Source organism: Eleutherodactylus coqui, chromosome 3, assembly GCF_035609145.1.
Source record: "Eleutherodactylus coqui strain aEleCoq1 chromosome 3, aEleCoq1.hap1, whole genome shotgun sequence".
In the NCBI taxonomy this organism is placed as follows: Eukaryota; Metazoa; Chordata; class Amphibia; order Anura; family Eleutherodactylidae; genus Eleutherodactylus; species Eleutherodactylus coqui.
The window spans coordinates 178909590-178926355 of NC_089839.1; the positions used below are offsets into that span (position 1 = coordinate 178909590).

Here is a 16766-nt window from a genome sequence, read left to right on the forward strand (position 1 = left end):
CAGAGCATGGAAAACAAACAAGGAGAATTGGAGCTCCTAACACAGGAATAGAAATATGATGGCATAGGCATCCCAGAAACTTGGTGGAAAGATACACATTTGGAATACAAGGCTTGAAGGATACAACTTATTTAGAAACTGACCCCCCCAAAAAAGGGAGGAGGTGTTGCGTTGTATGTTAGGAAAACATTCATCTCCACCGCGATTTAAGCTTCAGAGCATAGGAGTTCTATTGTAGTAGACATGATGATTAGTTAGCGTAAAATGTCTATTGATTTGTAATAAACTAGAAGTATTGCGCAGCTGTAGTGATTTAACTCTGTAGAGGCAAATGGCTGCATAATCTCATTATGGTAATTGCTGGACAAGGGCATGGTGAAAGATGTGTGTTTTGTGACTTCAGCCTAATATAAAGCTCTACTGCATAAGGAAAGAGTTAAAGCCACATTGCAATACTGAAGAAGTGTATCCAGCCCCTCCTCCACTCTCCAACTTCTCAGACAAAGAAAACTACTTTTAACTGACCACATGTTGATAGAACTAAGACTGGTTTACACACTGGACTTGAGAGAGAGGTGTGGGGAGGGGGCGGGGAATTCTATATGACCCAGCGAATAAGAATATGTATATGTTACTGATGTAATCTGTTGAACGCCCATAAACAGCAGGTATTATGTGTTTCAATAAATTAGGGATCTGAGGATTATAACTCAGAAGAGCTGGTTGAGATTCAAGGCTGATGATTGGTTTCTTTCATTATGTGTGCACACTATACAATTAGGAAGCTACAGAATACCCTGAAACCTGCTGGAGAAAAATATGATCCAGTACATTGTGGAAACTGTTTGGGTAAGAATACAAGGAGAGAACAACAGGAAGGACACCATTGTAGGCATTTACTATAGGCCGCCTGGACAAGCAGAAGATATTAATGAAGTCTTTCTACATCAGATGGCCAAGCTCTCCAAAAAGCATGATAGTGATTATGGGAGATTTTAACTATCTAGACATTTGTTGGGAATCTCTCTCAGGTAAAAGTAATGGATCCAACAAATTCTTGTCCGCTCTTGCTGAGAACTTTATCTTCCAAAAGGTAGAAGAGAAAACAAGTGGATCTGCTATCTTGGACCTAATTCTTACCAACAGGGAGGGAATGGTTGAGGAAGTAAGGGTGGCTGGGACCTTAGGAGGCAGTGATCATGCTATCCTTGAATTTTGAATAAAAAGGGGAGGAAGACTTGAGAAAACTCAGACCTCAAGGTTGGGTTTCAGAAAGGAGGATTTCAATGAACTCAGAAAGAGGGTAGGAAGAATCCAATAGCTGGATGTTCTTAAGGACAGAAATCTCCAAGAAGGCTGGAAAATATTGCGAAATGAGATTCTCAAAGTACAATCTTTAACAATCCCTAAAAGAACGAAGAAAGGTAAGCATTTAAAGAAACCAGGATGGATGAACACAGAACTTGAACACGTTATAAACAAAGAAAAAAATATGTTTAGCAACTAGAAAGATGGGGAATATCTAAAGAAAAATATAATGCAGTCTGCAGAAACTATAGGGCAAGTGTCAAAAAAGCTAAAGGTAATAATGAATTGAGGCTTGCAACAGAGGCCAAAAGCAATAACGGATTTTGGGGGTATGTCAAGAGCAAAAGAAAAGTCAAAGATGCTATTGGATGCTTACAAGATGAAAATGGCGAGTTGATTAAGAGTTGTGTTGAGAAGGACGAACTTTTAAATTCCTATTTTGTATCTATTTTCTCTCAGAAAGTAGATGGAACATCAACTAATCTTCCCTATGCTATTGGGGGAATAGAAGAATGCAGGCTATCTGTAAGCAGAGAGATGGTGAGGGAACACTTAGCTAAGTTAAATGAATTCAAGTCTCAAGGTCCAGAGGAATTACATCCTAGGATACTAAAGGAAGCAGCGGAGTTAATTGCTGAATCACTCGCCATAATCTTTGAAAATTCCCAGAGAACAGGTGCAGTTTCAGAAGATGGAAAAAGGGCAAATGTTATCTCTATCTTCAAAAAAAGGGAAGAATGTGGATCCAGAAAACTACTGGCCTGTGAGCCGGATTTCTATACCAGGAAAGATTTTTGAACGAATTATTAAACAGCATGTATGCAAGTACTTAGATGAAAATGGAGTAATTAACCAGAACCGGCATGGGTTTGTAACAAACAAGTCATGCCAGACTAATCTAATTTTGTTCTATGACAGTATCACCGACTGAGTTGATCAGGGAAATGTGGTGGATATAGTTTATCTTGACCTTAGTAAAGCATTTGACAAAGTATCTCATACTATAATTATTGAAAAAAATGACCAATATGGGATTGAGAAGGCAAGGCAAAGAGTGGTCATAAATGTCTGCACATCCAAGTGGAAGAATGTATCAAGTGGGGCAACACAAGGCTCTCTCCTAGGCCCAGTGTTGTTCATCAGGGAATTGATAGGAAACTGATCAAATTTACAGATGACACAAAGCTATGTGGGATAGCTAACACTAGGGAAGACAGAGAGAGAAGACTCAAAATGATCTAGAAAAGCTTGCACAGTGGGCAGCGACTAACAGAATGGTATTTAACAAGAAGAAATGCAAAGTCCTACATCTGGGCAAGAAAAATGAAGAAAGCACATACAGAATAGGAGGAATTTAGCTAAGCAGCAGCACATGTGAAAAACACTTGGGTATACTAATATTATATATATATATAAAAAGACGACAGCCCTCACTGACTGACTCGCCACTAATTCTCCACTAATTCTCTAACTTCCAGATGTCGTAGAAACTTGAAATTTGGCACAAGCATAGATTATCTCCAAAATAGGAACAGTAAAAGGGGTCCAAACTCGATTATTCAATTCTAGCGCAAAAGAATTAGCATCCAAATTTTACATACGGAATCTAATTCTCTCACTTCCCGATGTCATAGAACCTTGAAATTTGGCACGAACATTGATGTCATAAATAGAAAAAGCTAATGGGTCCAAACTCGATTATTCAATTCTACCGCAAAAGAATTAGCGTCCAAATTTTACGTACGGAATCTAATGTTCTCACTTCCCGATGTCATAGAAACATGAAATTTGGCACAATCATAGATTATGTCTAAAATAGGAATAGTTAATGGGTTCCAACTTGATTATTCAATTTTAAGCACAAAAGAATTAGCGTCCAAATTTTACGTACGGAATCTAATTCTCTTACTTCCTGATGTCATGTCGCATGGTTGCCTCCACGTGTTTTTCTGGGTAACGCAAAGAACCATGCAAAATAGTGAACATATTTTTTTCCTCGTTATCTCTAAAGTAAAGACGACTTTATAAGATTTTCTGTGTGAACACCAGATAAACACCAGTACTAAATTAACTCGGGCGAAGCCGGGTATATCAGCTAGTAGATCATACACTGAACATGAGTCAAAAATATGATGCAGCAGCCAAAAAGGCAAACACAATTCTGGGATGTATTAAGAGAAGCATAGCGTCTAGATCACGTGAGGTCATTATTCCCCTCTACTCTTCCTTAGTCAGACCTCATCTGGAATACTGTGTCCAGTTCTGGGCACCCCACTTTAAGAAAAAAAAAGACTTAGACAAAACTGGTGCAAGTTCAGAGAAGAGTTAACAAGATGGTGAGCGCTCTGCAAATCATGTCCTATGAAGAACGGTTAAAGGATCTGGGAATGTTTCGCTTGCAGAAAAGAAGACTGAGAGGAGACTTAATAGCGGTCTACAAATATCTGAAGGGCTGTCACAGTGCAGAGGAATCAGCCCTATTCTCATTTGCACAAGGAAAGACTAGAAGTAATGGGATGAGGGGGGCGGAGCCTGACCGCGGAGAGAGATGGCCGCTTGTTAGAGCAGCTCCGTCGTTGAGGCAGTAATACAGACATCCCGCTGCAGCCATCAGACCCCGAAATGGGTAAACTTACCAAGGAGAGGAGCGGAGAGTCCTCAGGAACACCCAGACCGGCCCGGGGACAAGCAGACCTGCAAAAGTACCTCAGGGAGAGAGCTGCACGCTCCCCCTGCGCCCCAGGCAAAATGGCGCCGGCAGCAGAGCCGAGACCTCGGAGTGCAGGAGGGGGTGAGTCATCATCAGAGGGAGAAGAGGAGCAGGGAGTCTCCAGAAGCTTTATGAGGGACCTTATAGCCAGGGCTATGAGCCCAGTCCTAGCAGACCTGACGGTTATAAAAGAAGAGGTCAGACATATGGGTAGGAGAGTGGAGGACCTGGAGGGAACGTCAGCAGCCATCACCTCACATTCCCTAGAACTTGCACAGGCCCTACAAATACAACACCAGCAGCTTAACAAGGCCCTGCTGCAACAGGAAGATCTAGAGAACCGCAGCCGCCGCTGCAATGTTCGCATTAAGGGGGTCCCTGAATCCTGGGCGACAGAGGCCCTCCCTAAGGTGGTTTGGGAGATCTTCTCCACATTGCTAGGCGCAGACAAAGCAGCAAGCATCATAGTAGAGCGGGTACACAGGGCTCTGCGCCCTCAACCATCAATGGGGGACCCCCCCAAGGGACTTGATTTGCACATTGCTAACATACCCAGACGCAGTATCTATACTGGAGGCGGCTAGAAACCAGAGGGGCCTACAGTATGAAGGGGCGGTAATTCAATTCTATCAGGACCTCTCTCCCACCACGCTGGCCAAGCGCAGAATTTTAAGACCCCTGCTGGAAGCACTAAAGGCGAAGAATATCAGGTACGCCTGGCTGTTCCGCTTTGGCCTGGGGGTGACCCACAGAGGCAAAAGAATTAACATCAGAACGCCAGACGACCTATGCAACAGCTGGCAACTGCTGGACCTCAAGCCCATAGATATTCCCAATTGGCTCCCTTTTATGCAATAAAAGACCAGGCAGGCATAGTAACGACCTCATCACAGGAAATAGCTAAAGTATTCCAGGCCTTCTATACTAAGCTTTATAACTTAAGAGACCGACCAACCCCAACAGAGCAAACCCTACATATAAGTAAGATAAACGCCTTCCTAGAGTCACTAGCACTCCCCAGACTAAATGAGACGGACGCACAAGCCCTTCTGACACCTGCCACAGATCAAGAGATAGATGACATAATCACAGCTACCCCATCAGGTAAAAGCCCTGGGCCGGACGGCTTCTCCGCCACATATTTCAAAACCTTCAAAGCAACGCTGATCCCACAACTAAAAGATCTTTTCAACTCACTCCTACAGGGCGAAGTATTTCCCAAACAAGCGTTGGAAGCCCATATCACCCTCATACAAAAGGGGGACAAAGACCCAGAAAATTGTGCGAACTACAGACCAATTTCACTCATTAATGTCGATGTGAAATTATGGGCAAAGTTCCTAGTCAGGAGGATGGAGGACCACATCCCTAATTTAGTACATAAAGAGCAAGTGGGGTTTATTAAGGGAAGGGAGGGAAAGGACAATGCATACAGGTTGTTACACGCGATAAAGTTTGCTTAAACACACAAAATCCCAACAGTTTTGATTAGTACTGACGCTGAAAAGGCGTTCGATCGTGTTAACTGGACGTATCTAGAGAAGGTATTGCTCAACTACAACTTTCCAAGCCCCTGGGTCTCAGCAATACTTTCCCTGTACAGTAACCCCACGCAAGGCTAAAAATTAATGACTCCCTCTCACAGGCGTTTGACATACGCAACGGGACGCGACAAGGGTGCCCGCTCTCCCCGACCCCTTTTGTACTAGCGCTAGAGCCCCTGTTACAGGAGGTGAGAAAGCACCCAGAAATTGAAGGGCTAACGGCGGGCTGGCAAGGGCTTTCGTTGGCAGCCTACGCCGACGACATTATGTTCGTCGTATCGAACCCGCGGAAAGGGATCCCCTCATTAAGATCCTGGACACTTTTGGCTCCATCTCAGACTTTAAAATAAACTACGCAAAGTCAAAAATATTGAATGTCTCCGTCTCACCAAAATTCAGCAACATTCTGAGGTCCGAATCACCTTTGATATGGAAAGAGAACTATATCGAGTACCTAGGGATAAAAATCACCAAGAAGGTAGAAAACCTATACATAACCAACATTCAAGCCCTCTTGACACAGGTTAAAAATCTGCTAGGCACATATGACTTGCCATACCTTTCTTGGTTTGGGAGGAAGAATATCGTTAAATCATATGTGACCCCCATTATCACGTACAAAACTACGCATGCTCCCAATCCACATTCCCAGGCCATTCTTTCGGGACCTCAACTCATTACTAGCCAAATATGTGTGGAAACAGAAAAAAACAAGAATCGCACTCAGTCTATTATCTAAAAGAAGAGAGGAAGGAGGGATGGACCTGCCTAACATCCCCAACATATACAGAGCCATACAGCTCACCTATTGGCTGGACTTAGTCCACCCAAGTAGAGACCCCCTCCTCCAAAAATTAGCTGCATACGTACATGGGGATACCATGGTCGAAGACCTATGGCGACCTGTTAGGCATCGCTACACCTCCAAGAAATTCAACCCCCTTCTGAGAGCTCCCTGTGAGACCTGGGATACACTTAGGCCCAGCTTAGCACCTGATCCTTCCCCAATAGCCCCACTGAGCACCATGTGCAACTTGGTGGGCATCGATACAGACCCGAGCATAAGAAACATATGGCGGGGGCTCGCAGGCGCCAAGATAGGAGACGCGCAAGCATTGGCGAACCAGACGTCGAGCGAGGCCGGACAGACCTTGACCGCAAACTTGCAAATCTCTTTCTTACACAGAGTACACATTAGCAAAATAACAGAAGAGTTCCTCAGGAAATACAGATCCACCAGACCTTCCACCCCCTTTGAAAAATTCTTTTCGGAGGGCGCGCCCAAACAAAAACAAGTAGTGAGAGTACAAAGAAAATTTATTAGTCCCACCACAGGCTACAAGCCCGCATTCCTCACCTCCTGGGAGAAAGAGCTAAACATCTCCCTCACAGCAGAAGACACAAAGCTTATCTTAAAATTAGCTTTTGGCCTGTCACCGTGTGTTTCACTGCAAGAATGCCACTATAAAGCCCTCGTTAGATGGTATAGAACACCACAAAGGTTACACACACATAAGCTGGCCACGCATGACAGGTGTTGGGGTTGTGAAGCCGAAGGCGGCTCATACCGTCACATCTGGTGGGACTGCCCGTCCATTATCCCGTTCTGGAGAGAGATTGAACTCTCTATAAAAAGCATCAGGCCCAACTTTATACTGTCACCGGAGATAATTTTCCTGTGGAAGCCTTCTGCCAATTTCCACCCCACAAAAGATAAATTGATCGCCTTGCTGATAGATGCAGCGAAAACACTCATTCCGAAATTGTGGCTACAAAAATTACCTCCCACTGTGGCTCAATGGAGAGAAAAGGTCGACCTGATCTATAACCTGGAGGAACTTACTAGTTGGAAGAGAAACACCCACGAGAAATTCATTAAGGAATGGGAGTTGTGGAAACGCATGAGCTAAGCCCAGAGACACACATTAATTCACCTCGACAGAGGGTGACATGTCCCTCCCCGGGCTTCCCGGGGGGACACAACTTCACCCCACCCCCTCATAAAGAGCTTCCACACCCTCAAGGTGGGTGTCCTGCCCCGTTATGTGGAGGGAGAACACCCTGGACGTTGGAGGAGACCTAAGCGGGGTGCTTCCCATAGGGGGCCCCCACAGCAGGAGTCAGAAAACTAACGACCCCGGAGACACCTGGTAATGGGAGGCGGAGTCTGCGGGCGTCCTCCTGTGAGAGGTAAACTTGGAGGGTTAATGTATACCCTTACCCCCCCCCCCCCACCCAACCCCATTCCCCCCCCTATCCTGCATTTTATGTTGTATGTGTTATGTTTTATGTGTAATGATTAGCCGCGCGTTAGGCTACTGCATTTAGAACGACCCAAGATGATACATGGACAATAGAACTAAATAAGCACAGTAACCCTCTTTATATTTAGAAAGGGTTAATGGTTTTTAAAAGTGTACTGTACAAGACCTGAATCTGTCCAGGGTCTAGTTGTGATTATTGTTATTGAAAAAGTAAAATCTTTGAATAAAAAAAAAAAAAAAAAAAGAAGAAGTAATGGGATGAACTGGAAGGGGGGAGACACAAATTAGATATTAGAAAAAGCTTTCCGACAGTGAGGGTGATCAATGAGTGCAACAGGTTACCACGGGAGGTGGAGAGTTCTACTTCAATGGAAGTGTTCAAACAAAGGCTGGACAAATATCTGTCTGGGATGATTTAGTGAATCCTGCACTAAGCAGGGGGTTGGACCCGAGACCCTGGAGGTCCCTTCCAACTCTACCATTCTATGAAGTGAAATGAAAAGTGGAAATTATTAGCTAGTGTATATATTTACAACTAAGGGTCCTCTCATCACACTCTTGACATAAACCTCTGAAGGAGGATTGCAACATATGCAAATTACATACATATACGGCTGTGCTGAAATTGTCAGTCTGTTTATCTTTGCCTATAGAGTTATAAAAAAATAACACTGATTGTGATACAATTATATTGGAGCACGTAACAACTTCTGCTCCATCACATCCATCTCATAATCAGATGTGGCATAATTGCCACATTCACACACACATACACACCCTTTAGAATGATGATTCTTCTTTCTAAGTCATGCATTATGGGTCATTTCAGGATAGAATGGACTTACCATGTCCTAGTTCAGTCTGTGCGTAAGTTCCTAGAATTTTATAATCCATTGCAAGGGGCATCCATTTGGCAATCTGCTCATCTGAGCCCAGGGCATTGAGTGTTTTCCTAAAGACATTGTGTATGTTAAGACCAAGTTCTCCATTTAGTGCCCTAAAATTGGAAGATCAGAATAGAAAAATAAATTGACAAGACTGGAATCTCTGATATTGAGAGATCTTGTACCAACACAGACCCACAGTAGTGCTCTCATAGTAAAACCATGGAAATCAATAGATGAAATGACATCAAATAACTCAAAACCAATACAAAAAGAGTAATTTTGAAAACTTTAAAGACAAACTTGGAGACGCGGCTCCTCCTTTATAATCCGCACAAATTCCCATTACAAATGGATCAGCGCAGCTTTCGATAATTGGTGAAAGTGATCCCAGCCGTATTACTGAACTCCCAATTTAATAGCTTTGTTTAATGCGGTAATTAATGGCCTTGAGGTTTTCTTATATTAAAACCCAATCAGCAATTTAATTGAAAACTATGTGTGTTAAGTGATATAATCTCCTCTATCTACATGGACTCCAGGCTGACTATTCTATTTTCCAATCTTCAAGTGTTCAGACTTGTTAAATGATCACATTTTTTGGTTGTTCAGGATCTAAGATTCCAACAAAGTCTTGAATGAAAGGTTTCTGATACTTCAAGGGCGAAGCTATAGGGGTTGTAGATGTTTCAGTCACACCAACTTTGGGGCCTAAGGGGGGCCATATGAAGACACTAGCGATTATTAAGAAAACTATAGTACCAGTGTTGCGCCACTTCCTAATATAATATAGTGAAAGGCGCTGGAGTTGTAAGTACACGGCTGGTGTTTTTGGACCTGTGATGACATCATTATCAGTACTTACATGCACGACCGACACACACACACACACACACACACACACACACCTCATCGGGCTCTGCTGCTTTAGGACCTGTGATAACATCATTGTCATGTGATCAGGGGCGGTGGTCAGAGCCCATGTGGCTCATTACCTGATGGTGACATCATTACAGGTCCTGTCAGCATATAGCTGCTGTCAGGCTCTGCATGTTTTATGCTTTAGGACCTGTGGTAATGTCACGGTCATGTGATCAGGCGCAGAACATTTAACTCACTCACTCATGGCCAAGTGGTCATTAGTACTTTCAGATTAGTACTGATAATTGGCATATGGTGAAGGCCCTGTCGCAAGTTTTGCATCGGAGACCAAGAACTTCAGGTTATACCTCTTAGTACTCTCTAAACAAATTAATCCTTTAAGAAGAGACCATTGCGCCTTTAAAATAAAGGACTTCTCATATTCAGCCATTCTTGGATATCTTTGAGCAGAGCAAGAGTGCACCAGCCATTTATGAAGGACGGGGCTCGTACAGGTGTATTTGCATATACGTTTTTGTACAGTGTTTAGCGTTGCTTTTCAGCGCAGCGCTAAACACTGTACAATGCTCTCATTCATTTCAATGGGGCTGCTCACACAGGCGTCAAAGCACAGCATTGGCATTGGGGCATCCAGCGCTGGCTATTATTGGCTGAGAGGGCTGTCACTGAGCCGATTCAGCCAATCAGAGCAATCTCTTGCTGGGAGGTGGGGAATTCAATCCCAATCTCTAGCAATAGATGCTTTGCCAGCTTGACAAGTGCCCGGCAGCCGTCCCGAATCTCCGAAAACACCAGCGGGGGATCCCGACGGCACCTACAAGGAGAGGATTGATTTTTTTTCCCCAGCATCCTTGGCTGCGTTTTCAGCTGTGCTGAAACCGCAGCCAAAACGTTGGCATAACGCATTAATCTGAATCCGGCATAACGGGCTGAATCTACAGTAAACACAGGGTTGAAAAACGCTAAGTTTCTGCAAATGCTTGTGTGAGGGAGGCCTTAGTTGCATAGTGTTCTAAGTTCCACTTTGAAAAATTTTCATGGCTGCACCTATAACGTTTGAACGCTTGTGCAATTGGACAAACTTTGGTTTTTTTTAGTGTCCTGCTTTGCAAATGGAAGAACGTTTTCTAAACCTCCTATCACTATTGATCCCTATTGGCAGCGGTAGCACAAGTCCTGGTCAGCAGCAACCAGGAAGAACAAAGTGCTTGTGGAACAATTTTAGGTAGTAGGAAAACACTTAGCAATAATTTCATGCAGTTTCACATCATGTCTAATGCCGGCTTCACGCGGTCGAGAACATCACACGAGATTTGTGGGTTTTGAGACTCACAGATATGAACCCCATTCTGTTGATTGGGGTCATACACATGAGCGGCTTTTTCCTACCTAGTAGCACGATGCGATGCAAGAAACAAAGCACAGCATGTTCTATCTAGCTGCATAGTTTTCAAAAGGGCTGTTGGCAGCAGGGCCAGCCCCATTAAAAGCAATGAGAGAACTGTGCTATCTCTGCCACGGCAGAGGATCTCTTCATCCCCGCAGTGATGCAAGGCCATTTTCCCATGAAAACGCCTTGCATCCCTGGAGCTTTCACATGGATGGCAAGGGTGATAACAGGCCATGATTCACAGCCCGATATTTCCCTTGCCTATGTGAAGTTAGCCCAACTGCGCTCTCCATTCTCAGCAGTGCCATTACATTTCCACTTGTGAGCTGACAAAACTCAGATATTGGTCAAAGCAGTTATAACACAATGGCCTGGATGATACGGTATCCTGGGGAGTTTGTACAAAATAGAATTTATCTCTCGTAAACATACAATCAGAGCCAATGTAATATTGTATCCTCGTAATTGATGGGAGTTACACATTTGTATGTCTAATTTTAATAGAAAATTGAACAATGGTGGAGTTAGGACAGCATGGAACTTAGGCTGCCTGTCGACAGGAGTTGGGATATTCCGCGGCGGAGCCGCCGCCTGGGAGCGAAGCCGGATCTCCGCAGTGAGCCTATCTGACAGATCGGCTCACCGCAGAGAATCACGGAAATTCGCAGCATGCTGCGATTTGCCGTCCACGAGTGGAGAATCGTTATGATTCTCCACCCGTGGACAGGGGGGGACTGCGCTTTCCACAGCAACGCTATGGAAAGCGTGCATTGAGTTTTCGCGGCTGGATTATCACCGCAGGGAACGCAATGCAAAAATGGCCGTGGACAGGCAGCGATATATCTAAAAATGTCCACCACTTTTGGCTGGCTTTAGCCCAAGAGCATGTAAGCCCAGCATGGTAACCTTTGGGTTTATTGCCGGCATTGGCCATGATCTCTATTGAGCATTGCTTAGGGAGTTGAGTAGATTGGAGGACTCCCTAATGAATAAATAGAATAGAAACTTCCACTGTATCAGCCATCCCTTTAACATCATAATACATGGATGTGAGTAAATAACCTGTAAATATATTTAACCTCCCGGCCATTTTCATCCCATCCCATTTCCTTGATTTTCCTCTGCATGTGTAAAGTATTCCTGATGGCTCCTTCATATCTCTCGGGGCGGGTCTTGAAGTACATGTATTCTCGGCTGAAGATGGGATCCTTGATAACGAGGCTCACTAAGGAAATAAGAGCAGATAAGTGTGTCTGTTATCAGTTATATAACCTGTAAGACATGGAAAACAAACTGATTGAAAATACTTAAGAAGCAAGGTCAAGAAGGAAAAAAATATCATCTAAAGAGAATTCTTCACTTAAAAAAAAAGAAAAGAAAAAGACACCCGGTTGTAGCCAGGCTGTCCTTCACTCAGAGCAAGAGTTCCGTTCACTGCCTTAGCCTGGTATCCAAGTTCTCTGACTAGAAATATTCGTGCCCAGCCTGGCCAGTCCCCCCTGCCCTCCCCTCAAATATATTTGCATTTAAAAGGATCCTAAGCACTATGGATCCTACTGTAGTAAGGCTTTACATTGAATTCCATGGGGCCTCTATTGTACTGCCATAGGCCTTGGACCTTGGACCTCATTGTGGCATGTGCCATCCCCCTGCTGTATCTATGGAGCTTTTCTTCCCGAAGAGCATTACTGGGAAGTTAGCGCTGGAGCCAGTGTGCTCATGCTGTTATGCAGTCTTCCTGGATTCTTTTTTTAAATTGCCCGCTCTGTCACTTAGCGACGTTGCATTCAAACGCCGCACATAGGCAATGTAATTGCGTATATACAGCATTTATTACGCACCCATTGAGAACTATAGGGCTCTTTTGTGCGTAATACGCAGTAAAATACAACATGTTGCGTACTTTTTTACGCAATGTATATATGCAAGTATGAATGGATCAATGAAAATCAATATATTTTCAATGACTCCATTATTATATATATATATATTAAATTACCCTCGTGTGAGCCTGGCCTTATTCTGTGTTCATGATTTTTGTTGCATTTTTGAACCACAATTAAAAAAAACTGATTTTAAAAAATGCATTCAGAATTCAAAAACTACATCTGTTTTTAAGAAGCCGCATACACTAATAAAAACGGCATGTGGATTTAAATACATGTGGCTTTTTAAAAATGGAATGCAGGTTTTTGATGCATTTTCTTAATTGTGTGTAAGTGTGCAATCTGATACAGGAAATACCCAGGTTATTCTGGTATGGTTCATATCACTATATACAGGATGTATAACCTATGCCAGATGAACATATATAATTATTTACAGGAAGATCTCCATTTTATAACAGTAGGGCCCATATTACTATATACAGGGAAATAGATGTATGTACATCTTCCTGTAAATAGTCATATGGACCATGCTGGTATATATGTATATCTAGTATAAGTTATACCTCCTGTATATATTGATATGGACCATGCCCGTATAACCTGGATATCTCCTATATATAATTACATATGTACAGTTGGTACAAGTTAGATCTCCTATATATACCGGTAGTGGTATATTTTTGCCACCACACCTAATGTTTCGGTCAGTGCCTCGTGAACTGCACTACCAGTACTACTTCTAAGGCTTCATGTCCACGGTGCGTGCGGATTCCATACAGGGAATCCTGCACGGAATCTGCTCGTGCCAAGTGTGCCCTGCTTATCAGCTTTCCCCAGCAGCGGCGTCCGTATGGATCCCTCCTCTTCCGGGTTCGCTGTACTGCGCACGGTCCTCACGGCCTGCCGTCGAACATGCACAATCCAGTTCTCGTTTTCTTTTTAAATCTCCTACTTTCCCGCGGATCAACGACAGATCCGCAGTGTCAGCTGCGGGTGTGCCGCGTATCGGAGGGCTTCAATTGACTTAAATGGAAGTCGTCCCTGCGGGAGCCGGACAAAAAAGGACCATGCTGCAATTTGTTTTCCACAAATCAAGTCCTCATGCTTTAAATCCATTTTCGGATGCCCATGCTTCTCTATGGGCAGCTTGATCTGTGAATAAGGTGCGCTAAACTCCAAAGAATAGAACAAACTCCGAAAAATCGCGGTGCTGCAACACGCTGCAATCAAGAGGCTGTCTGAGCTTGTGTGAGAGGCCCTATTGAAAACAATGGGAGCCTCTGACAGCGTAGCGCTAAACACTGAAAAAAAACGTCCGTGCGAGGGAGGCCTTAAGCTCTGCTCACACCGGGCAGACAAATCACAATGTTAGCAGTGTGTTTGCTAAACTGAGTACAAATTGACTGCATCAGGTGAATACACTCGAGGGCAGTTCCAGACAAGCGTATGAAAACGCTGCATGTTTTTGAACTGGAAATAAACAAAACTATAAAATCACGTAGGACTGAGAACAATCCTATAGAAATCAATTACATATTCAGCTCTGCTACATCTGTGTTTGTTATTATAAAATCACCAGTGTTTCAAAAGCAAAAACAAAAAATTTTAAACTGGAGGAGTAAAGCCCAACCATGACTTCCAGATCAGACCTTACCTACTGCTCTCCTGATGCGAGTCTCCTCTACACCTCCATCTAGAATATTAGTAAGGGTCTCCACGTTGAACGAAGGTCTTTCCCTCTCACTGGCAAGGTCAGGGTTAACATCTCTCCTTGCAGCGCTCACTTTCCACCAGGCCATTGTATAGTGTATACAGGGAGCGAGGGCCTTCCTTGCAGGGTGGCTGTCTGAATGGTAACTTCACAGATAGACAGATAGTAGAGTCAGGACTCTGATCTCAGGGCGGGCCACAAGCCGTGATCCAGCGGTTCATTAATGTCAAAGATTACAGCTAGACTACAGGAACTAATAAAACAAAGTGTCCTGGAGTTTTTGCAATAATGTACTGAGTAGTGGGAGGAGGAGAGGCACAAGTGTTCTCATAAGCCTGTAGAGGGAGGGAGGCTGTCCCTGCTGTTAACTCTTTTCCTACCAAAATTGTAAGCTGCAGAGGAATATAGAAACAGAAAACTGACAGCAGAAAAAGACCCCCTAGTCCAGTAATGGCGAACCTTTTAGAGACCGAGTGCCCAAACTGCAACCCAAAAGCTTATTTATCACAAAGTGCCAACACGTCAGGGCACTGGGCTTATCACGATGTATGACTTTACCTCCATTGTTATAAAAAGGACAGGGCTGTTTCAAAATACACAGAGTTTGACTGTGGAAATGCTGTGGTATTTGCCACAGAAAATTCTGCTGAGGACATTCTGCAGCATTTCCACCATGTGCAAAGTTATCCCAGTAGTAATAGTGACCCCCACAGTGGCCTCAGCAGTAATAGTGAGCTCCACAGTAGCTCCAGTAGTAATAGTGACCCCCACAGTAGTTTCAGTAGAAATAGTGTCCCCCACAGCAGCCTAGGCAGTATTAGTGACCCCCACACAGTAGCCCAAGTAGTAATAGTGACCCCTACAGTGGACCCAGTAGTAATAGTGTTCCCCACAGCGGTCTCTATAGTAATAGTGACCCCCACAGTGGCCTCAGTAATAACAGTGACCCCTATAGCAGTCTCCGCAGTAATAAAAACCCCCGTAGTGGTCTCTGCAGTAATAATGACCCCCACAGTGGCTTCAGTAGTAATAGTGACCCCCACATTGGCTTCAGTAGTAATAGTGACCCCCCCCCCCCACAGTAGATTCAGTTGTAATAGTGAACCCCTCTGCTCAGCGCTGCTGCCATTTGTGAGGTCAGTGTGTGCGTCTAGACGACTCCTCCGCCCTGCTCTCACGGAACCAAGGAGAAGACATGAGGGGAGGGAGGAGGAGGAGGATCCTAGGTGCACACTGACGTCACAGTGTGCACCGGGGATCAGCGCCACTGAGTGAATACTGGACGGGGGGCTGCGGCACCCCAGATGATATTCACTACCATGTTAAACGGCAGCCGGAGCACGTGTCTCTCTGCAGTAGGGGAGGCTGGAAGAGCCAGGAGCAGTGCTCTGAGCTCCCGCCCCCTCTCTGCCTCCTCTCCGCCCCTCTGCACTATTTGCAATGGGGAGAGGCAGGACGGGGGAGGGACTAATTCTAGGAACTTAGCCCCGCCCCACCTCCTTTCATTGCAAATAGTGCAGAGAGGGGGCAGAGAGGTGGCGGGAGCTCAGTTCCTGCTCCTGGCTCTTCCACCCCCCCACCCCCTTCCCTGCAGATGAGGACGACGTATATCGGCTCGGCGTGAAAACCGAGCCGATATACGTTCGTGTGAATCCAGCCTTATTTATATCTTTAACATACTGTAGTAGAGTGAGAGGTAAAGTGTGGGATGGACGGTACATATCGCAGAGACTACTAGCATCTGTGAGGTAAACCCGGTCCGTCTCTCATTCCAGTACTCAGTTCCACCTGGCCCAGACAGGTGAGGTGCATAAATGGGTGCAGGTTGCAGTCTGAAGGGTGTGTGTCCTGTGTGAGCAGGAGAGGCTCACATTGAGTGCTGAGCTGGAGACACTGCACCACGCTGCTGGGAAGGTTTGCTTTACTTTGCCCTATTGGAATTTACAAAGACTTTTGTGTTACTATTGCTGGACTGCTTATTTAAAAGGACTTTCCTTGAACTTTCTGTTATCTGGAGAATGCCAGTACTTTTTGTTTCGTTCTGAATAAAGACAAGATGCTCAGCATTTGGTCGTGGCCTGGTGTGTTTCCCCCTGCACTGCTACAATTGGTGGAGGATGCGCTGGCAGTAAAAGACCCACGGGTACATGTCCTGGGTAAAATCAGCGGTGAGCATGCAGGCGG

General features: G+C 44.5%; 1 protein-coding gene across 3 annotated transcripts in view; it reads right to left on the reverse strand.

The window, feature by feature from the left end:
- Nucleotides 1-14890, reverse strand: part of LOC136621252 (peroxisomal acyl-coenzyme A oxidase 2-like) — a 99887-nt gene extending 84997 nt beyond the window's left edge. The window contains exons 1-3 of one of the 3 annotated variants that reach the window (XM_066596605.1): nt 14526-14890; nt 12045-12207; nt 8672-8823 (exon numbers count right to left, since the gene is read on the reverse strand). In XM_066596605.1, coding sequence (XP_066452702.1) covers nt 8672-8823; nt 12045-12207; nt 14526-14670 — 460 coding nt within the window. In that variant the 5' untranslated portion in view covers nt 14671-14890. The remainder of the gene's footprint in view (nt 1-8671; nt 8824-12044; nt 12208-14525) is intronic. The other 2 variants (XM_066596604.1, XM_066596607.1) reach the window with 2 other exon arrangements.
- Nucleotides 14891-16766: the final 1876 nt, after the last annotated feature.